The 21965-nt window shown below is 47.0% G+C and overlaps 1 protein-coding gene across 2 annotated transcripts in view; it reads left to right on the forward strand.

Moving 5' to 3' along the window:
• Positions 1–21965, forward strand: part of baiap3 (BAI1 associated protein 3) — a 64915-nt gene that overhangs the window by 35386 nt on the left and 7564 nt on the right. For both annotated transcript variants that reach the window (XM_035396903.1, XM_035396904.1), the window contains exons 3-27: positions 1919–2006; positions 2097–2177; positions 2284–2391; positions 5420–5479; positions 6916–6982; positions 7651–7864; positions 9389–9433; positions 10584–10661; positions 11338–11434; positions 11745–11852; positions 11964–12056; positions 12409–12512; positions 13843–13960; positions 14741–14865; positions 15992–16082; positions 16201–16257; positions 16427–16524; positions 17338–17389; positions 17764–17915; positions 18305–18428; positions 19144–19287; positions 19869–19964; positions 20658–20873; positions 21293–21361; positions 21863–21942. In XM_035396903.1, the coding sequence (XP_035252794.1) occupies positions 1919–2006; positions 2097–2177; positions 2284–2391; positions 5420–5479; positions 6916–6982; positions 7651–7864; positions 9389–9433; positions 10584–10661; positions 11338–11434; positions 11745–11852; positions 11964–12056; positions 12409–12512; positions 13843–13960; positions 14741–14865; positions 15992–16082; positions 16201–16257; positions 16427–16524; positions 17338–17389; positions 17764–17915; positions 18305–18428; positions 19144–19287; positions 19869–19964; positions 20658–20873; positions 21293–21361; positions 21863–21942 (2565 nt within the window). The remainder of the gene's footprint in view (positions 1–1918; positions 2007–2096; positions 2178–2283; positions 2392–5419; positions 5480–6915; positions 6983–7650; positions 7865–9388; positions 9434–10583; positions 10662–11337; positions 11435–11744; positions 11853–11963; positions 12057–12408; positions 12513–13842; positions 13961–14740; positions 14866–15991; positions 16083–16200; positions 16258–16426; positions 16525–17337; positions 17390–17763; positions 17916–18304; positions 18429–19143; positions 19288–19868; positions 19965–20657; positions 20874–21292; positions 21362–21862; positions 21943–21965) is intronic.

The following is a 21965-nucleotide window of genomic DNA, read 5'->3' on the forward strand; positions in this document are numbered from 1 at the left end:
GCTGAATGTACCTTCCGGCCTATTAGTAACCTCCTCTCTGGTAAAACAGCAACCATTTATGGTAGCAACAATGCAAGCAAATCTTGGTCTCGTCTGTTAACAAGATCTTTTTCCAGAACTATGCAGGCTCTTTTAGGTACTTCTTAGCAAACTGAAACCTGGCCCTGGTGGTTTGTATTAGAGATCGCCCAATCAATTGGTCTGGCCAATATATCAGGCTGATATGAGACAATGGGCATTCGCCGACAGAGACAATTACGGAAGTACAGGCCAAGTATAACACTTTTTCATTGTAATAACTTCAACACCCTCTGACCATTTCCACCTGATCATCCAAACAGAAAAAAACCTATATGATGTCAGTTGGTGTTAGACTGTGTTTGCCGTTGGCATGAAGGCACAGAAAAAAAAATCTCTGACATATTTGGTAAACAGAAAACAAACACAATTTTGGACTTGGAGAGAGAGAGGATAGTAGTCACTGAGCTCCTGGGGAACTCAGGAGACTGTGTGTGTGTGTGTGTGTGTGTGTGTGTGTGTGTGTGTGTGTGTGTGTGTGTGCGTGTGTGCGTGCGTGCGTGGTGTTGCTATTTGTGCGAAGTGAAAAAAATGCTTATTTATTTCACCTGTCAGTCTAATAAATTCTGCTCCATGACAATTTTACACAGAAAGAGCCTAAAGGGACCAACGGTGAGTGGGCTGGGCAGAGAAAAGATGGGAGGACTGGGCAGAGAAAAGATGAGTGGACTGGGCAGAGAAAAGATGGGAGGACTGGGCAGAGAAAAGATGAGTGGACTGGGCAGAGAAAAGATGGGAGGACTGAGGAGAGAAAAGATGAGTGGGCTGGGCAGAGAAAAGATGGGAGGACTGGACAGAGAATCATTGATCATCTTTCAGTGTAGCCTCTGTATTTCTGTTTGTGAAGTCATCTGCCGACAGTAATCACTGACACATCTATGTCTGCCTCCTGAAGAGTGTTTCTTAACTGTTGGTCAGGTGTTTGAGGGTTTTTTTTTCATTATGGCGAGAATTCTTAGGTCATGAACTTTAGAGTTCTTCCTTGGCCTACCAGGCCCTTTGCGATTACTGAGCTCTCCAATGCTCTCTTTCTTCTCAATAATGTTCCAAATAGTTGATTTTGGTAAGCCTAAGGTTTGGCCTATGTCTCCGACAGTTTTTTTTTTTTCTTAGTTCTCAGCCTCATAATGGCTTCCTTGACTTTCACTGGCACGACTCTGGTCCGCTTGTTGACAAACGCCAATAACAGACTCCAAAGGCAATCAAAAGCCTAGAATCAAGACTAGATACTGAAAGCTCTTATAACTGCACCAAGGAAGCAATTGAACACACCTGACTCATCCGAAACCTCTGAGAAGCCATTTGTCTCAAATGTTACAATGCCCTGAAATGGATGCGCTGTGTATAAAAAGTCCTGTCATTTCTACGACGTGAAATCGAAAGTTGTAAAAATGCACGAAATAATAAAAATAAATGAAATGAAAGCGGAGAATCTGCGCTTTAACCACCAATTGTTTGGTTACAAAACTGAAATAGTGGAAGTACAGAACCAAATCAAGGAAAAAAAAAATCTGTCTTTGTCCCAAACATTATGGAACTCATTGTATACACACACACACACACACACACACACAATTAAATGAAATTCACTGTCAGCTTTAATTTGAGGGTACATCCATATGGGGTGATCTGTGTAGGAATTACAGCCATTTTTATACATAATCCACCCAAAGGTGATATTAATGGACAAAAAATGAGCTTTTAACAGGGAGTATCTATTGAACAGAGAGTTGACGAAAGAAGAACGTAAAACAAAAGGCAGCAGAAAATAACTTGTGTAATGTGTTGAATAATTTGAGCCCAAAGTGGGAATGAAAGCTGTTGACTGTCTGCTTCACAGAATTACTGAAGGAAATGGAGAGTTCTTCAAGCGCATGGAGAACATTCTGCAGAAGCAGGAAACCGTGGAGCGGACCGCGCAGACTGAGGTACTGTAGATATATGTTTAGGGAACAGGTGTTGGGATATGTGTTAAGGGAACAGATATCAGAGATGCTGGTCTCTCTCTCTCCTGACAGTGTGAAGGACAGGACAGGGCCTCACCCCCTCCAGAGTGCCCTGACCAGGCCTGCATCCCCGAGAAAGTGTCCAGGAGAGAGGTGAGTTTCCCAGGGGTTAGGGTTAGGGTTAGAGGGTGTTCAGGGTAGAGGTGAGTTTCCCAGGGGTTAGGTCATACGTAAGACACTAATGCGACCTGTCTTTCAGCTGGATCTGCTTTATGAAGAGGTGGTCTACACAGTGGTGAATCGGGTGGGCGTGGCCTCCCCAGAGTACGTGACCAATGAAGGGGAGCTCTTCTCCTACCTACAGAAGGTCTGTGGCTTCCTTACAGTCTATACAGCCTAAAAGCAGTGAGAGCTGTCTTTCTCCGCTTTCCCCCCTGAGATCACATGTTTCTCACCAGAACCAGGAAATACAGCGCTGTGAAAAAGTATTCGACCCCTATCTGATTTTAATCTGTTATTGCATATTTGTGACCCTGAATGGTTTTGAGATCTTTAGATAAAATATAATATGAGACAAATGGAACCTGAGTAAACAAAAAAATCCATTTTTCAATTGTTATTTCACATATGTAACAAAAAAACGTTATCAAACATCCATATCATCCATGTGAAACAGTAATTGCCTTGTTAATTACTCAATCAAGCAATTAATCAAATTTAATTGATAAGTTGATTCAGCTGATTGAACGCAGCCAGGCTTGATTCCAGTCCACCCTGTTGAATCAAAACCTTGGTCATATCGAACCTTACCATCAGAGGGAAGTAGTCAGCACAACGTTTCTACAAGCACAATGTGCCTCTGTCAAAGGGAATTCCAGAAGAGATGAGAAAAAAAATTGTTGAGATATATCAGTTTGGAAAGGGTTACAAAGCCATTTCTAAGGCTCTGGGACTCCGCCAAACAATTGTATATACTGCGTCGCCCATTAAGTAGAATTAATGTATCGAATGTATGTACAGTTATCACAGCTGTTACCAATTGTTATTGCATCATTAATCCACCACGTGAACACTGCAAGCAGCCATAGCGGAAACTGCGGCCTGCATGTTACATTTTAAGAGGCGCAACCGCTAACCCTACAGACAGTGACTTTGCATAGGCCCTGCTGAGTAAAGCACATTCTTCACACTTGAATATCACTAACGTTACCTCGACTTTGCCTAGCTGACAGCAATAAGCTAGGCAAAGTTTGCAAACAACTATTGCGCCACCCACAAAACGATTATCTGCAGACCACAAAAAAAACCAAACATTTTGTCACAGAGCTTGCCAGGCTGAATAACAAAATATGGGCCTACCTTACAATGACGCATCTGGGCCCTGCTTGTCCCAGATGCGTCAAACTCCTATAGCACCCATTCTGTGTCAATTTCAAAGTCATTGCGAATGTTCATCAATGCCAGTCCTGGCAATCTGGCCTCTGTCATGCTGTTCCGTAAATCTGTCTTTAAGTGTCTCAAACAGCTGAATGTGCCCCAGCAGTAGGCACAGGCATGGTAGGAAGCACTGTCAGTGTGGTGTGAATATCAGGGAACATATCCACAGTACTCTCAGTTCTGCACATGCATCAGATGGCCTGTCGTCTTGCGTCGTCGTGAACTGGCGTTTCCAAATCTCCAGTTCCGTATCCGCTCGTTCTGTGTTGGGCATCCCTGAACGGTATTCCCGTTTGGTGACATCCACGCCGCAGTACTTTCTGTCAACAGAAAGCTTTTCAGGCGGCTGACATTGTCCTGTTAGCCGCGGCGAAGGGCTGCACACCCGATCACTTAGCTCCGTTATCAGACGATTCAAAAACAGGAGGACCAGTTTTAGTCTCTGGCATTCCATTGTCGAAGCACCTGGAGTGTTCGATCGCTTGGTTTGAATGCCTGCATGTCGCGGCACTGAAGGAGTGACCTCAAGTTTCTCAGCTAAGTCACTGGCCCTTTTTCCATTAGCCATGAAAAGCAGAGCTCTCACGCTTGCTGTTAAGGAGTGACGCCATGTTGCTAGCGAGTTCGCTTGCTTTAACCAGATCGCATATTTGACTTTGAAGTCCATTGCTCAGAGGGGTTAAATACTGCGGTATACCTTGACAAGCAACGGTGCTGATAAGGAAATGAAAGGACTCCAGTGCTCTGGTTAGCGAAACGGCCGCATTACTGGTTGTGCTGCCTGGCTCTCACTGTAAATTGGAAATTGTGGTATGCAGGTCCACATAATTGGCGATGACGGTTGATACCCATTGGTCACAGCACGGTGACTGTTTATCACAAAATTTCTACTACCGCTGTTTTTTTTTTTTTTCATTTTTGCCGAAGAAACAATGTAGTCTTTTAGGGGATGTGATCACAAAATGACCAGTTTCTTTCACTGTATAAAGTGCATTGCGAACAACGGGAAGTTCGGCATGAACAAATGGCAAGTTCAAAGCATGATTTTTGCAGTGGACATAATGTGCAGCCGAATACAGTCCAGAATTTGAATCCCGCCTTAAGCTCAGTATCCTATGGCTGTAGTATGAGGCATTGGCTGGTGCTAGCTGTAAGTACTCTTTGAGAGCTGCGTCGCCTTTTGGTCTGTGCTCCAGAAGAGCATGGAAATTGTTACGACTATCCTAGTGACCTCAGATTTGCATATTTTCTTTCCCAGAAACTGCAGTTACGGCTACAATGGCCTTCAAACTGATCTGGTGCGCTAAGTAGTGCGTTTATGGGAACGATCCAAAGCGACAGTGATTGGCTGCTGTTCACCATGACATACTCACAGAAATGGCTCACAGAAACAGCTGGCTGCCCAACCTCCGCTCGATTGGGTACAAGCTGGCCACCCAACCTCCGATCGTCTGGGTATGAGCCAGTTGCCCAACCTCCGCTCGTTTGGGTACAAGCTGGCCACCCAACCTCCGATCGTCTGGGTATGAGCCAGTTGCCCAACCTCCGCTCGTTTGGGTACAAGCTGTCTGCTGAACCTCCGATCGTCTGGGTATGAGCCAATCGTCTAACCTCTGCTCATCTGATTATGAGCCCACTGTCTAATCCACCCTTGTCTGGGTACAAGCTGGTGATGTGCCTGCTACACCCATGCCAGTCTTCTCCCTTGCCACCTCGGGAGGCTTGATTGTTTGTCTTTAATAATGAAAAGTCTTTCCGGAACAATCTGGGGGGCTCTGCCTTCATGCTCAGAACCACAGAACAAACACTAATTTAATAACTATAGACGATATTAGAGATATGCTCTCGATGGCGCTGGTGTTTGTTTCCAGGGTTCCCACGATCCAGTTTGAATCCCACGTCAGCGCTGCGATCTAAGCCCCATAATTCCTCTTTTCACTTCCACTCCTGTTGCCTAGGTATTTGATATGAGTCCGGAAGAACATGACATCATTTTACAGAGAGTTCAAGAATCCAAGGTAAGAGGCCGCCTCTGGGGTGGGGGGTGGGGGGTGGGCGGGTGCTAGTTCTGTTTGTGAAAGGAAAAAAAAGAATTCTCCACAGATACTGATCAGTGAACATTTTGTTGATCTGCACCTGCACAGAACCAAAGTTCGACATACAGTTTGCTCCATAATAATTGTGGACAAAACATGTTTGTTTACTTAATTAGCTCTGTATTCCATTCCACAACTTTATATGCGTAATAAAACAATTCTCATGCGGTTAAAGTGCATATTCTCAGCTTTTATTTAAGGGTATTTTATACACTTTGGTTTCACCAAATAAAAATTCTAGCATTTTTTATACGTAGCCCCCCCCTTTTCAGGGCAATGTAAATTAAAGTAATCATGTGCAGTATTTTGTTGTATATCCTTTTCATGCAATGCATGCTTGAAGTCTGTGAATCATAGACATCACCAGATTCTGCAAACAGTAGTCACTGACACATCCACGCCTATGGTGAGAATTGTTCAGTCATCAACTGTAGACGTCTTCCTTCCTTCCTTCCTTCCTTCCTTCCTAATCAAATCAAGGCTAGATACTGAAAGCTCTCTTACTGTATATCTGCACTAAGGAAGCAATTGAACATGCCTGACTAATCAGAAACACCTGTGATGCCATTTGTCCCAAACATTATAGTGTCCTGAAACAGAGGGACTATGTATAAAAAGTGCTGTAATTTCTACATGGTGAAACCAAAACGTGTAAGAACACCCTTTAATAACAGCTGAGAATCTGCTCTTTAACCACATGTGAATTACAAATATAAAATTATGGATGACAGAGCCAAATCAAGAAGAAAAAAAAGAAGTCTTTGTCCCAAACATTATGGAGCTCACTGCAAATCAAAGGCAAGACATAGGAGTAAAGGCATTTACAGTGGCACCCGTATAGTGTAGTCGACTGAGGCGCTGTCTCGGGTCTTGATTTTACCAGACGCGTTCCACAGTCCGCTTCCACGAGAGCAAAGCACATGATCCTCGCCAGAGAGAGATACTATCACCCATCTCTGGCTGGAGGCCGAAGCCCTCTTTAAACTGTCATTCCGGGGCCTCACTGTGCACCGGCTATCAGCCCGAAAGCCGGCGTCCTCGGGAAGCCTCCGTAGGAGCGGAAAGCATCGCGCCGCTTTAAAAAACGTTCCTCACAATGGGCCTAGCCTTCAGCACACAGCGGTGTTCTTCACACGCAGAACGCTCAGATTAAACATCTAGCGGGGAGAACGTCCTTCGATTTTTTTTCAGAGTCTGAAGGAAACCGAACAATCTCATGTTCCGCAGAGGTGATCGCATTCTCCTCGCGTTTTAGGAAATGCATGCAGTCGTCTAGAATCTACACATGGTTATTGTGCATTTACTGTTGTTCAGGCTAATTCTGCTTTCACCTCACAACAATTATTTCATTAAAACAGAGAGCGACTTTCTCCTTGAGGGTCTCTGTCATGAAGGGAAAAAATCTTCTGGCTAAAGACGCCAATGGTGAGATGTTTTTGTGTGTTTCCTTTGATTAGTAGTGTCACTACCAGTGGAGCTACACGTTCATTTTCACTGATATGAAAATATTTCATTGATTATCATTTATGTCGCACTTGAAAAAACATTATCCGTCATCCTTTAGACTGTTCTCTTTGCTCATCGACCTTACGGGCAGATTCATTCTAAACGCAATGCAAGAAAATCGCGTCCAAAACCATAGCTAAGGATGTAGCGCATTGCCATTTAATTGAATCTGGGCTTTAGCATAGTAGCCATTCATGGCCATTATAATGGAACTGCGTATGGTTTTGGAACACACGCTCGCCTTCAGTGTTGCACCGGCGCCGGTGTCTGACCTGGAGTTCACGCTCTAAAAAGCTCCGACAGGTCATTCATCTGGCTCGGCCCGTGTATAAAACTGTAGCGGCGTGAGTCGTCAAGCATTTCCTCCTTTGTTTGACCCTCTTTGAAATGCACGCGCTGACGCGCGGTTCGTCGAACCCGGGGCGCGTCGAGAAATAAGTGGCTCGATGGCGTAACATGAGGCGGGCGCAGATGCCTTCAGAGGCAGATCAGCCAGATGGCAGCCTGTTGCGCGTATTAGCTGCATGTGACGGAGGAAGAAGTTCTGTCTTGACGACTGTGTCACCTTGGGGGGGGGGGCCTGGCAGGATACAGTGACCCCTATTGCATGCTGGGCATCCTCCTGGGACAAAGCCCCAAGGAGCCGGAGGAGAAGAAAGAGCGGAGGTTCAGCTTTCGAAAGCGGAAGGACAAGCTGGAGAAACGGCCGAGCGTGAAGGAGGTGCTGGCGGCCCGGTCCATCCAGGTCACCGAGGTCAAACCCGAGACGCTCAACCCGGTGTGGAACGAGCACTTCATGTTGTGAGTACCGCGACATCGCCCCGTCCCGCAGATTCCGTTTTTACGTGACCGACGGCTCCAATTAGCGGTTATAAAAATTCAGCTGCATTTTAATGACGTTGGGGAGAAAGAGGGAGAAAGGCTCTAGTTCAGAGCGAGAAGAAGTGAGGTTGGAAGAAGAGAGAGAACTAGAGAAGCAGGAGGTTAAAAATAGAGATGGTCGCAAACAGGAAGGAGCTGGGGGTAGGGGCCCATGAGAATGCAGTGCCTTCTGTTTCATTCTGATATCAGTTAACACATCATAATGCCCCCCCCCCCCCTTAAAAAGACAACATGGTGGACTAATATTTTCTGAACAGTGGTGGGACTACAACCACCAAAAAATGTAAACACCAAAGCACAGTACCTGAACAGGATGTTAGGTCATCAGGTGTGGCCCGTGCTGTCTGTAAGCACTATGGCACACAGTCAAGTGTCTGCATTTCTGCACGACTCCCACAGCACTCTTCCACCAGAAAGTCATCTCATGTTCAGCGTATGGAAGTGGACCACACCACCTCAGGGGGCTGCTCCAGAATTCGACATACATGCTCAGTGGGATTCAGAGGCAGTGACTAAGAAGTCCCAGACCAATGACCAAAAGCCACTGGCTTGTCCACGGGGCAGAGCTCTAAGAGTGTCTGGTCTGTATTTCTGCATGTGTGCTTATAGAGAGCACTATTCCGAATTAACTGATGCTTACGTTTAAAAATCTGTTAATGTTCGAGCAGCACATCTAAGGATATTGTGCAAACAGGAGGGCTAGACATATGTTGAATTAGCTAGAGAGAGAGAGAGAGATAGCGAGAGACTCTCTTTGACAGATTTTTAGAAAGTTCCAAAAATATTTTTTGGCAAAGTTACCCACTTTGCCAAAGAAATTCTCATGTTGCCCTCAAACTGGGAACCAAATGGAGTTTCAAACTGTTAACATTATGCATGCAGATGGTGTTTCATAATACAGTATCAATCTGGCTGTGATCCAAAATTGTGTTTTTCTCGTTTTATTCATATTACCAGGGGAAAAAATAATACATATATTGTAAAATTATTAAAAGTGCAGTAGGTTTAAGATGTGGGTGTTTCTAAACTTATTTTATCATCAAGATTTCTTGTCAGTTAGCAAAAATGGTCTATAATTTTTCCAACACAGATTTTTCAATGAAAATTTTTTAAGAATGTACAGTATTTAAGGAACGCATTTTATTTGTATATTTTTTGAGCGAGCGACTTAACGATACAGCGCTGGACCGTGGGTGAAAGGTGGCTCTGAACCAGCGATGGGAACACGCGAACCATCCCGTTTAATTTCACGGGCTTTGAGGAATAAACTCACTTAAAGGGCCGACACCGCATGCAGCGAGACAGTTTTCGAATTTCGGTCGAAATGAATCGGTGTTTTCTCAGTCGGGATGCATCGGAAGGCGAGGCGGGCTATTTTAAACCACGCTCTCCAGTGACTCAAGCCCCCCCCCACCCCCACCCCCACCCCTGTGTCTTTTACAGCGATATCGATGACGTCACCAGCGATCTGCTGCATCTGGACATATGGTGAGCCCTCTTTACGCGACGATGCGGCTAATTCCCCCAGCATTACCGCACACTAGCCATTTGCCGTTTGCCATTCCCATTTCATTGTAAGCCGTCATGTCCTCAGTGCTTCCTCCTCGGTGGGAGTAATTAACAGTCGTGCTACAGTGTGTCATCCTCGGAATGTTTCTTGTCCTACAATGCGTTGACAGTGGTGGCATTTTTTTTTTTTTTAGATATGTTCCTGCTTCAGTAGGAACTCTTAGGAACACTCTCCAGCTGTGTTTTTTTTTCTTTTCTTTCTTGTATATCAAAGTTAGAAATTGTCTTGTTTTCCGGAAAAGGTATGTGAAATGTGAAAAGGTATTTGAAAATGAACAGCTCAGTGGGATGTTCATTTACACGGCCGATCAGTGACCTTTCCGAGGATCATTTCTGAGTGCCTGGTATGTGCACTGGGTGAATGTCAGACGGAATGAGCGCCCTGGGATTTCTTTTTGCCCTCACCCGGGTCCTTTTCATTCGCCGAATGGCGTCACATGTTATCCGTAAGTAAGGAATAATGTGAAATGCTCTGGAGGCTGTCTAAAACAGCCATTTCACCACTCACATTTTGCACCATTGTATAAGAATGTCAAAATTATTGAACGCACTGAACGATAAACTGCATTCATTTTAACCTGCCATTCCTCTTTGACTCTTAACACTGCACACCTAGCAGTTTAAGGTCCCAACACACACATGGAACTCAGGATATCTGCACCCCATAGTCACTCGCCTACACACTAGTGTCGTATCAGGATACATAATTGTGTTCACGCAGGCTACACAAGCCAAAGACATGTCCACATCTACCAAGCTAGATAGCGATCCATATAGAGAAACACTACTGGTGGACAGTAGCCTCCTCTTCCGTCTATGCATACCTGTTAGCACAGAGGAAAGGTCAAAACACAACGTTGGAGTCAGATAATCAAGATAACATTAAATGAATCCCGTTCCAGTAGCACCGGGTAAGACTACACACGTACCTTCGCCACTCAGATACTTACGCTGTTTGGTTTGCGGAGGGGTTTCTTACAGTTGGTGACCTCGACTTACTCTTTGGTGTATCTGAGGTTTTTTTTTTTTTTTTTTACTGTACTGACCTCTGACCTCCGCATTTCTCCAGGGATCACGACGATGACGTCTCTGTTGCTGAGGCCTGCAAGAAGCTGAATGAAGTCAGTGGGCTGAGAGGAATGGGCAGGTAAATAGGAGGGACCGATTAGGAAACCTCAGGTTTACCGCTACATCTATTCATTCACCCCACGCTTGTACGCAAGGCCACTTCCGTAGCCGTTAATATTGAAACGCTTGCAAACAGTTTGTCACACTGGGATAATACGTACCGGCACGGAACAGGCGGTAACATTATCGCCAATTAATACAGAACTAATCAGACCGAGCCACTGCACCAGCCTGTGAAATAATATATCACACGCACAGCCACTTAACGTCACGCTCGGTACAGATCGGCCCACCACAAAGGACGTGTTTAAGCTCCTTATTTCCATAACAAAAATCCAAACGCCGTGACTTCACACTTACCCTCTAAAGCCAGGATACTCTACTCTGGCCCTGGAGACCCGCGGCGCTCATTCTTACCGTCAGAGGAGGACCGATTTAGACCTGCAACACCAGGATGAGTCAGATCTCGGCCCAACCGGTGGCATTAATCAGTCTGTCAACTGGCCAATCGGGTGTACGAGACGGCCGACGCCACTCCTGGCCTGTAGAAGGCAGGTTTGGGGGCCCCTGTAGTTACTGTAGTGAAGCAGTGTGTGGCAGTCATAGAGCCCACTGTGTCCCATGGTGCAAACGGGGGGGGGGGGGGGGGTGCTCTCGGCTCAGTTTAACTCACTCTGGGTCTCGCCTCACGCCAGGTACTTCAAGCAGATCGCCAAGTCGGTCCGAGCCAATGGGAGCGCGGCAGAGGAGAGCGCGGATGACTTCCTGGGGTGTCTGAACATCCCCATTAACGTGAGCTACCCTCACAAACACAGCAGTGATAGCAGTGTCACTAGCAGTAGTAGTAATAGTAGTATTAGGGGTAGCAATGCTAGTAGCATGGTAGCAGTCGTAAAGGTTGTCTCAAGAACGGGAAATAGCTTTATCACCAAGCATAATAGCATAATATTCATAACTGTTCACCAGTGTTAATGTAAACACAGCAGTCCAGTGTTAATGGTGTGCTGTGTTTACAGTAGAGAGCTGTATTGCTGTCGCTGTATCGCTGTCGTGTGTCACTGTGTCACTGTCACTGTGGCCCCGCCCCCCTCCTGTGCTCCAGGAGATCCCGGTGGCCGGATACAACAAGTGGTTCAAACTGGAGCCCCGCTCCAGCGCCTCCAGGGTTCAGGGGGAGTGCCACCTGATCCTCAGGCTCTTCATCTCCCAGGTACACCCGGCCCGTCCTTACGCGTTCCCCCGGCAACCCACGCCGCCGCCGCGGTCACTCTGTAACGCCCCGGAGCTTTGACCACGTGACCTTTGACCCCCGTCTCTTCAGAGGGAAACGACCCTGAGCAAGCGGGACCCGCCCATGGCCATCCACGAGAAGATCCTGAGCCAGATCCTGGAGTACGAGCACGCCTGCGTACAGGTGGGACTGCGCAGGCCCCGCCCCCTCGGACCCGAGGCCAGGGCCAAAGATAAGACACCGAGTACAGCGTTCAGCGTTCATTCAATTCTGACAACGTTCAACACTCTCTAAAAGTTGATTTATTCAATTCACTCATTTTAAAATCCTCATAGAACAAAATGAGTTCAAATTCAGTTGGCAATCCGTGCATTGAATTTCAGTGAATTTACTGAATTGACTGAAATTAAATGGAATCGATCCCAGCTGACTGGGCCTCGATCCTGCCTGGCACTATGCTTCCTGAGATGCTGTGAATTAGACTGAAATGTGTAAATGTTGCAAAAATCACTCGCTGTTGTTGCTTTCCTTGTAGACAGAGCCCTACAGCTGGGATGGGAGGGTGTGTCAGGCAGCGTGGACTGTGCTATCCCATCATGCAGTGCAAACCGACCTCTCTCCCCTGCAGCAAGCCATCATGTAAGCTCTTGAAGTGGCAGAAATGTACAAAACTATTAAATTATTTGTCAAATGACATGCAGACGGATGTCTTTGTGAGCTTTGCGAATCAGTGAGTCATTCACGCTAGAACCGCAAATTACAGTATGCACATGTCGATCAGCTTTGTCAGTTTAAATTCTGAATCAGTGTTAATGCTATGCTTCCGTCCAGCCGTGACTTCTTCAACATAACAATACTAGCAGTGCCGATGTTGTTACAGTTATAAAAGTGCACAGAGAAAACCAGACTGTTTATCACAAGAAAAATTCCCACTGCACGCTGGAACCCAAATGTGAATCATTCTCTCGCTCCTCCAGGACTCACCTTGATTACATAATGAGTGCCTTTGTGCATTTGAGACAATGATAGTGATATTGAAGCTTGTAATAAGATCCTAACAATCAAAACTAATAACAAGGTGGTCTTATTATTTCATTAGAGACTGAAGCAGTATATAAGCTTGGGCCTCAGATGCCCTCAGATAATTTGGACCAGCCTGTGCGCTCTGAAAGGGACACGATGGCAATCAGACCAAACTAGATGCATGCCGAGGAATCAATGCTACAGAACATTGGCTCTTATTTGTCCCTATTTACCCAAATAAAAATGTCTGAATTGATGAGAACTGATGTTTGAAAAGGAAACAATTTTAGGCTATAGTGGCAATTGTATTTCTTTAGCATTTTTTTGCTTCTTACAACTCCTTACACCAGGTGTAAACAAATAGAGATTCCATGTAAGACTATCCATCTAATGCATCGAAAGAGCGGCATGTAATTTATCACAAGAGCCGCTTGGCCAGGTTTAATTCTGATAAGGCACCTGCTTGTGTTTAGACTGCTGCAGTGGGTGGCAGCACTACTCTGGAAACGTTCTTGCTGAAAATAGATGTGTGAAAATAGTCTATTCCACGCTACTAAAGGTGGACAGTAAATACCAGTGACATTTAAAGAAGCTGCCTGCCCTGATAATTGATCTACAACATTATAGGGTAGCTACGGATTGTTGGGGGCGGGGCATTGGCCGTTATCGCTTTGTGTGCTATAGTGATGGAGACCGATGGCCAATCGGTGCGAACACAAGGATGCAGACGCTGTTTAGCCTAGTCTTTAGCTGGTCCCGTCCCAGAATAAAGCCTTGCTCTTCTAGGGTTAATTCACTGTCCTCCTTTGCAGTACTTAAGCAGCGTGTTACTTGTGTCTACATTTGTTCCTGGTTATGGTTATACACTTTGTTGTACGTCGCTCTGGATAAGAGCGTCTGCCAAATGCCTGTAATGTAATGTAATGTGTCTGCCCCCTGTCTATAGACGATGGCGTTGCTATAGCAGCCATCACCGGGCCCAGCGGATGTGCTACTCCTTCCTGCTGGAGCTTCTGGGCGCCATCGAGGAGGACTGGGACCGCCAGGCTGTGAAAGGGGATCTGGTGCGTCCGCGCTACGTGGTCCTGTCCTCGAACCCTTTGCTCTAGATCCCCCACTCTACATAACCCTCCACTTTACATCTCTCTCTATACACAACCCTCCGGTCTACATCCCCCTCTCTACACAACCCTCCGCTCTACATCCCCCTCTCTGCATAACCCTCCGCTCTACATCCCCCTCTCTACACAACCCTCCGCTCTACATCCCCCTCTCTGCATAACCCTCCGCTCTACATCCCCCTCTCTACATAACCCTCCGCTCTACATCCCCCTCTCTACACAACCCTCCACTCTACATCGCCCTCTCTACACAACCATCTGCTCTACATCTCCCTCTCTACACAACCCTCCACTCTACATCCCCCTCTCTACACAACCCTCCACTCTACAATCCCCTCTCTACATAACCCTCCACTCTACATCTCTCTCTATACACAACCCTCCACTCTACGTCCCTTTCCCTACAACCCACAACTCTACGTCCCTCTCTCTACACAACCCTCCACTGTACATCCCCCTCCCTCTACAACCCTCCACTGTACATCCCCCTCTCTCTACAACCCTCCACTCTACATCCCCCTCTCTCGACATAACTAATTATTATTATTAGTGAGTATTAGATATTATTATAAGTTTACAAACTGGATTCAAAACAGTGCATAATTATGACATTATGGTTAGGGTTAGGGTTAGTTAACATGGTTATGTAGTGGTAGGCGCTCTGTCACGCTCACGGCAGCGTGCGGTTCTAGAAGGTTCTGTGCTGCGTGTGCCTGTGCGCAGGAGGAGCAGCTGAGGGAGAGCTTCAGGCTGCACACGGAGTACTGCCTGTCCCTGCTGCGTAACCTGCGCCAGGTGTTCCCCTGCTCCGTCCCCACCGCCGTCGTCCGCTGCCAGCTCATGCTGAGGTAAGCCACCTCCCCGAATCCGCAGCGGGGGGAACACACCGCCTTTAACCGCCACTCGACCCGCCAGCGCACGCCGCTGCCCAAACCCAATGAATTATACAAATAGAACTCTGCATGCGGAGAGCTGGGTGGCCACATTAGATTGCATCTCAAACTGAATGTATGAAAATATATTTGTGAGAGACGTTGTCATTTCTGTGAAGCACTAGGCTCCTTGGACTGGATACTGAGCTTCTGAGCTTTCAAACAGCGGGCAGTTCTGTGGTTAATGTTTCTTAAACATTACTGTATTTTCCATCAGCAGAACGCAGATCTAAATGTGTTACAGGTACCCAGAGGAGTTATTTCCTGTGAACTCTAACCCCACAGTCAACCTTATTCTGGTTCAGTCTGTGGGGCAACATGTTATTTTGGGTGCTGTTACCAATTCACATGAACATTGAACATATTGGACAGACAAGTCCAATGACTCCTGACAAGTTAATGACTCTCTGTGGTCATTAAAGATCCCATGACACTTATCGCTAAGAGTAGGGGGTTCCCCGGTGTCCTGGCCAAATCCCAGATCTGGCTCTCGCAAAAACTTGCCATTAAAAATCATCCCCAGATTTAATTGGCTAAATAAATGTTCTCTCCCTCTCCACCTTCGCTAATGTGTGGTGAGCGTTCTGGCGCAAAATGGCTGCCGTGCATCACCCAGGTGGGTGCTACACATTGGTGGTGGGTGAGGTGAGTTCCCCTTCACTGTAAAGCACTTTGAGCATTTGGAAAAGTGCTATATAAATGTAATTAATAATAATAATATCACACAAGACTTTCTGATGGATGTTGAGTACGCTTTCCACTAAGTGTTTGAAATTAGTTTGAAAATGTAGAAAGTGGCTTTAATGGTATCATCTTAGATGCAGTATACCAATACTAAATGCTCAGCCAATCAATCAGTCATTGCCTAAACCTTTCACTAACATATTACGTGACCTTGGGAAGGAGAAACTGAAAAGCGAAGCTCAAACCACGACTGATTGAGGAGGTTGGGGAGGGGGGAGGTGGGTGGGGGACGGGGGGAGGCAGGTGGCGGGACGGGCTCACGTCGGTGACATGGTGTCCTCTTGTCCCTGACCCGTAGGGGCCTGGGGCTCATCCACACCATGCCGGTCTTCCGGTCCGTCTGTCCCCTGCACAACCAGCTGCACGTGGAACTCTCCGCCGTGATAAAGGTACGGACGGCGTCCCGACGGAACGCCGCGATGCTTCTGACATCGCCGCGCCGTCCCGCTGCTGCCGGCCTTCGTGCCGAGATCTCTCAACCTGTGCGTGTCTTTCTCACCCCGACAGAAGGGGACGGCTGAATGGTACGGGGCCACCGTCGCTCAGTTTAAGCCGGACGAAGGGGTGAGTGAGCGCTCGTGCCCCCCCACGCTTCCGCGAAACCGCGAGGGGAGGGAAAGTTCTGGAAGAAACGCTGCCGTCGGCCAGACGGTCTCTGCTGTCTTGAGTTCTGAGTTTAATGAGCGGTCTGTTCTCTCGGGTCGACCTCTGACCTCTTGGTGTTCCCACGCAGAGCCTGGAGGAGCAGCTGAAGCGGCTGGTTCTGGTGGTGGACGCGGTGTGCGTGGACGTGCACAAGGCGCAGACCATCTACAACAAGCTTTTCAGCAGGTACTGAAGCACGATTAGCGCTGCTACAGTTAGCAGTACTGAAGCACGATTAGCTCTGCTGCAGTGAGCAGTACTGAAGCACAATTAGCTCTTCAGCAGGTTTTGAAGCACGATTAGCACTACTGCAGTGAGCAGTGCTGAAATACGATTAGCTCTGCTGCAGTGAGCAGTACTGAAACATGATTAGCTCTATGACGGTGAGCAGTGCTGAAGCACGATTAGCTCTGCTGCAGTGAGCAGTACTGAAACATGATTAGCTCTATGACGGTGAGCAGTGCTGAAATACGATTAGCTCTGCTGCAGTGAGCAGTACTGAAACATGATTAGCTCTATGACGGTGAGCAGTGCTGAAATACGATTAGCTCTGCTGCAGTGAGCAGTACTGAAACATGATTAGCTCTATGACGGTGAGCAGTGCTGAAGCACGATTAGCTCTGCTGCAGTGAGCAGTACTGAAACATGATTAGCTCTATGACGGTGAGCAGTACTGAAGCACGATTAGCACTACTACAGTGAGCAGCACTGAAATATGATTAGCTCTGCTGCAGTACTGAAGCACGATTAGCTCTGCTGCAGTACTGAAGCACGATTAGCTCTGCTGCAGTACTGAAGCACGATTAGCTCTGCTGCAGTACTGAAGCACGATTACCTCAATGCCACAGCGGCGCTGAAAACCTCTGTGCTTAGTTGTCACAGCCTTTTAACTGAGAGAATAGCGAGAATAGCGTTGGATTTGTGGGATAGCCTTCTTAGATTTTTGAGCTGCCTTGTTATATTTGGGCCCTGAATTTGATGTCTGTTTTTTTCTCTCAGTTCTGTGAAAGTGGACTTCTTCAGTATCTCCTACCGGCAGCTGGAAAAACTGGTAGGGACTTTAATTCCCCACTGTTCAGTCCACAACTGAAATGATCTGCCTATCAAACAAAACATTCTGTCTGTGTTATTGTTAATTAAGCTATTTTCACTTCAGGCACATTTTCTGTCAAGATTTTAAAAAGCAAACTCCCAGATATGAAATGCACTGTGATATTCCCTGCATGACATTAGCGTGTACATTTCTTCTTGTTGTGTTATTTGTTTTTTAGTAGAGCACACATTGGCTAGTTGTCTGTTATTTGCCCACAAGCAATAGAGGCCTTGTACGATGCAAATCGTTACTTTTGCCCGTGTAAGACCCCCAGTGCTCTGTCCCCCCCCCCTCACCCGGTTCACTGGCTGGGCCGCTGCTCTTCCCCCCAGGTGGCTGACCATGTGAGCGTTACCATGGAGAAGGTGTGCGGGACTCTGGAGCAGGAAGGCTCGCGGCTGACCCAGGGGATGGGAGAGACGCTGTTCGAGCTCTACATCTCCCTAAAGACGCTCAAGCACTTCCGCCAATACCTGCCTCTCAAGTGAGCGTCATTAACCCTTCACACTCACGTTCACATTCACAGACACGCTCACACTTACACAGTCGCATTCCCATTCACAGACACGCTCACATTCAAACTCACACACGTTCACAGACACACTCACTGTCGTATTCACAGACACGCTGACACTCGCATTCACAGACACGCTCACATTCACACTTGCGTTCACAGACACCCTCACACTCGCATTCGCATACACGCTCACACTCATATTCACAGACACGCTCACATTCATAGACAGTCTCACACTCACATAACATTCACAGACATGCTCACACTCGCATTCACAGACACGCTCACACTCACACATTCACAGACACCCTCACACTCGCACGCTAACACTTGCTTAACTCCCTGATTCCTTGCAGGGATGCTAAGATGTTATCCCTGACGGGGTTTCATAACTGGTTCAAGACCTCCATTCACAAGTGGCTGCAGATAGTTCACCAGAAGTCATGTGACCGGATCCGCAGAGCGGTAGAGGAGGATCAGGTGAGGGGGGGCGTCTCTTTAGTACAAAAGAAATGACCCATTTAATCTAAATAACTTTTTCAAAGCCATTTTCACAGTTTAAATGGCAATTATCAGCTCGAACCAGTGAGTCAGATAATGTGTTTACTCCCACGTGGATTTAAATATCGTAGTAATTATTTTCAGCTGAACGGTGAAGTGTGGGTCTGTATCTGAGTGTGTGTTTGTATGTGTGTGCATGTGCATCCCTCAGTAACTGAATGAGTGAGTCAGTCAGTCAGTCAGTCAGTGAGCCAATGAATGAGTCAGTATGTCAGTGATTGTGTCAGTGACTGAGTCAGTGAGCCAGTCAGTGAGTGAGTCAGTAAGTCAGTGAGCGAGTCAGTGAGTACGTGAGCGAGTCAGTAAGTCAGTGAGCGAGTCATTGAGTCAGACAGTCAGTGAGTCAGTAAGTCAGTGAGCGAGTCATTGAGTCAGACAGTCAGTGAGTCCGTGAGCGAGGCAGTGAGCCAGACAGTGAGTCAATGAGCCAGACATTCAGTGAGTCCGTAAGTGAGTCAGTAAGTCAGTGAGCGAGTCACTGAGTCAGACAGTCAGTGAGTCCGTGAGTCAGTAAGTCAGTGAGCCAGACAGTGACTGAGTCAATGAGTCAGACAGTGAGTGAGTCAGTGAGCGAGTCAGTCAGTGAGTCTGTGAGCGAGTCAGTGAATCAGTGAATCTGTTCTGTTCGGAGCAGCTGGCTCCCATCCACAGCCTGGCCAAGCACAGCAGCTCTGCGGTGGACATCACTTCCTGCTTCACTCAGGTGCGGGACTTCTGGGTCCAGCTGGACTGGCCCGATTCGGCGGGAGCCTTCATCTTTGTGACCCGGCTGACAGACGTGAGTGTCTTTCCCACCCCTTCATAATGCTGCCATGAGCATGGTGTAACACCTGCCGTGACCAGTCACAACCATGTACTATAGTGCATGACAAATGTCATAACACTGTCACAATGTATTGTTGCATGAAATTCTTCATAGGCTGTAACACACTGTTATGACTGGTTGTGACATGTCATACTATGTTTATGACACAGTCATGGAGACTTCATGGTGTACAAGCAGTGTTACCCTAGTACCCTAGTGGGGCGACATAGCTCAAGTGGTAAGAGCACACCGCTGGCTGTGTAACACACTGTGTAATGCACACAGTTGGCTGTGTAACACACTGTGTAATGCACACAGTTGGCAGTGTAACACACTGTGTAATGCACACAGTTGGCAGTGTAACAGACTGTGTAATGCACACAGTTGGCAGTGTAACACACTGTGTAATGCACACAGTTGGCAGTGTAACACACTGTGTAATGCACACAGTTGGCAGTGTAACACACTGTCATGCACTTGGCTGGCGGTATAGCGTGTAATTCAGGTGGCAGGAGGGCGGGGCTCTGATCGGCGGGGCTGTTCCTCCCCTGCAGGATTTCTGCAGTGCAGCTGTCTGCTACTGCGAGCTCATTAAGAGGAAGATCGAGAGGACTCAGCTAGGCCAGGACCTCAAGGCCCTCACCATCCAGGTAAGGCCTCACAGTACAGGCAAGGCCTCACTGTGCAGGTAAAACCTCACAGTACAGGTGTGACCTCACCATCCAGGTAAGGCCTCACAGTACAGGTAAGAACTCACTGTGCAGGTAAAACCTCACAGTACAAGTGAGACCTCACTTTGCAGGCAAAACCTCACAGTACAGGTAAGACCTCACAGTATAGGCTAGACCTCACTGTGCAGGTAAAACCTCACAGGCCAGGTAAGATCTCACCATCCAGGTAAAACCTCACCAGCCAGGTAAGACCTCACCACCCAGGTACGGACTCTGGACACCGGTCAGCACACACATCAATGCGGCGAACATGATGGTTCTGGTCACACAGTCATGGAGCACATTAATTCTCTAGAGGGAAACATGCTTGGACAGGGTTTATCTGGAAACACTACATTTACACATCATCCATCTATACAGCTGGTATTGTACTGGAGTAATCTGGGAGTACTACAGCAGTGTCACGCTTGGGAATCAAACCTGCAACCTCTGGTATTCAAGCCCTGTTTCTTGACCAACATCTCCCTGGAAACATGTGTTTACATCTGCCTCCCATTTTCCACCCCGTTCTCCAAATGCTGTCCTCCTCCTCGTCGTCGTCTTCTTCTTCATTTCTCCTCCCTGTCGTTCTCTGTTTGTCACGCCCTCCCCGACCTCTTCCGCGGCCGGCAGCTGTGCGTGGCGCTGAACAACATTGAGCACGTGCGGGGTTTCCTGGGCAACATGCCGCGGGACCTGGACTGGGCGGGGCTGGAGCAGGCCATGGAGGAGTCGTGCGGCCTCGAGGGCAGGGAGCAGGTCAACAAGGCCCTGAACGCCCAGCTCTACAACGTGGACATGGAGCTGCAGAGGGAGGCCAAGCGCATGATCACGCACCTCACCGACAAGGTGCGGGGGGGGGGGGGGGGGGTGGCGTATCCCCAGCTGGTGGTAGTCACATGGTATGGTTTTATGTGGTTATTTCTTCAGTGAAGCTTACCTGAAAACCAGTGGGTATCACCTGCCGGTTAGATGAAGAATGGGAATGAGACAGAGGATGAGACAAGGAGAATGAGAAAGAGAGAGAAGGAGACAGGGAGAAAGAATGAGGGAGAGGAGGAGACAGGAGTAAAGTTGATGACATATGTTGATGGAATCAAGGCCACTAAGGCTTGCAAACGCGGTTTATAGAAGCTTGTGAATTCCAAACAAAAACCCTCCTGAAGCACCTTTTAAGATATTTAGCCATGATTAGATTAGCCTGATTATATTTATATAGATCTGTTTTCTAAAACTATCCAGTCCCTTACTTTGTTTCTGTGTTTCAGGTGCTGGTAGATTTGAGGAAATACATACAGCACATCAGCCTATCTCCAGACTCCATTCAGAATGATGATGTAAGCATGCGCTCACCAGTCATTGGGCGTGATGGGAAATGGGAGGGATCATGAGTCTCACTGTGGGTGTACCTACCTGTCAATCATTGACTGGTTTGAGCCGGTCAAAATGACTTTGCTTGGTATAGAAAATAACTTGAGTCATAGCTAGTATATGAACCCTCACTTTCCCACAGACCGGAATCAAATAAGTTATTTGAAAACACGTTAACCCTTTGAATTCCGGTAAACTTCTTACAGTTTATTAGCGAAGGATGCATCTATTTTTACCACAGTTCATAAAAATAATTCTTATTCTATTTGATCGTATGTACATTTTGCTTAGTCTCATGTTTTGTTGAAAATTTTCTAGGCTGAATTTAAAGATGAATGGTTTCAAGTACTTGAGCCAGATCTGCCCCCTCAGCACTTCTTACTGATGCTTCTTTCAATATGGGTTGCTTCAACGAGAAGAACAACAATGATAATAATAATAATAATAATATTTCTCCCCTGCTCCAGGCCATATCCCCTCTGATGAAGTATCTACACGACACTTTGGTCATCCTCAGCGAGTCTTTGGTGAAGGAGAACCTGGCCAGGTGACTGCTTTATACGACTCAAA

Source organism: Anguilla anguilla, chromosome 17 (genome assembly GCF_013347855.1).
Source record: "Anguilla anguilla isolate fAngAng1 chromosome 17, fAngAng1.pri, whole genome shotgun sequence".
Lineage (NCBI taxonomy): Eukaryota > Metazoa > Chordata > Actinopteri > Anguilliformes > Anguillidae > Anguilla > Anguilla anguilla.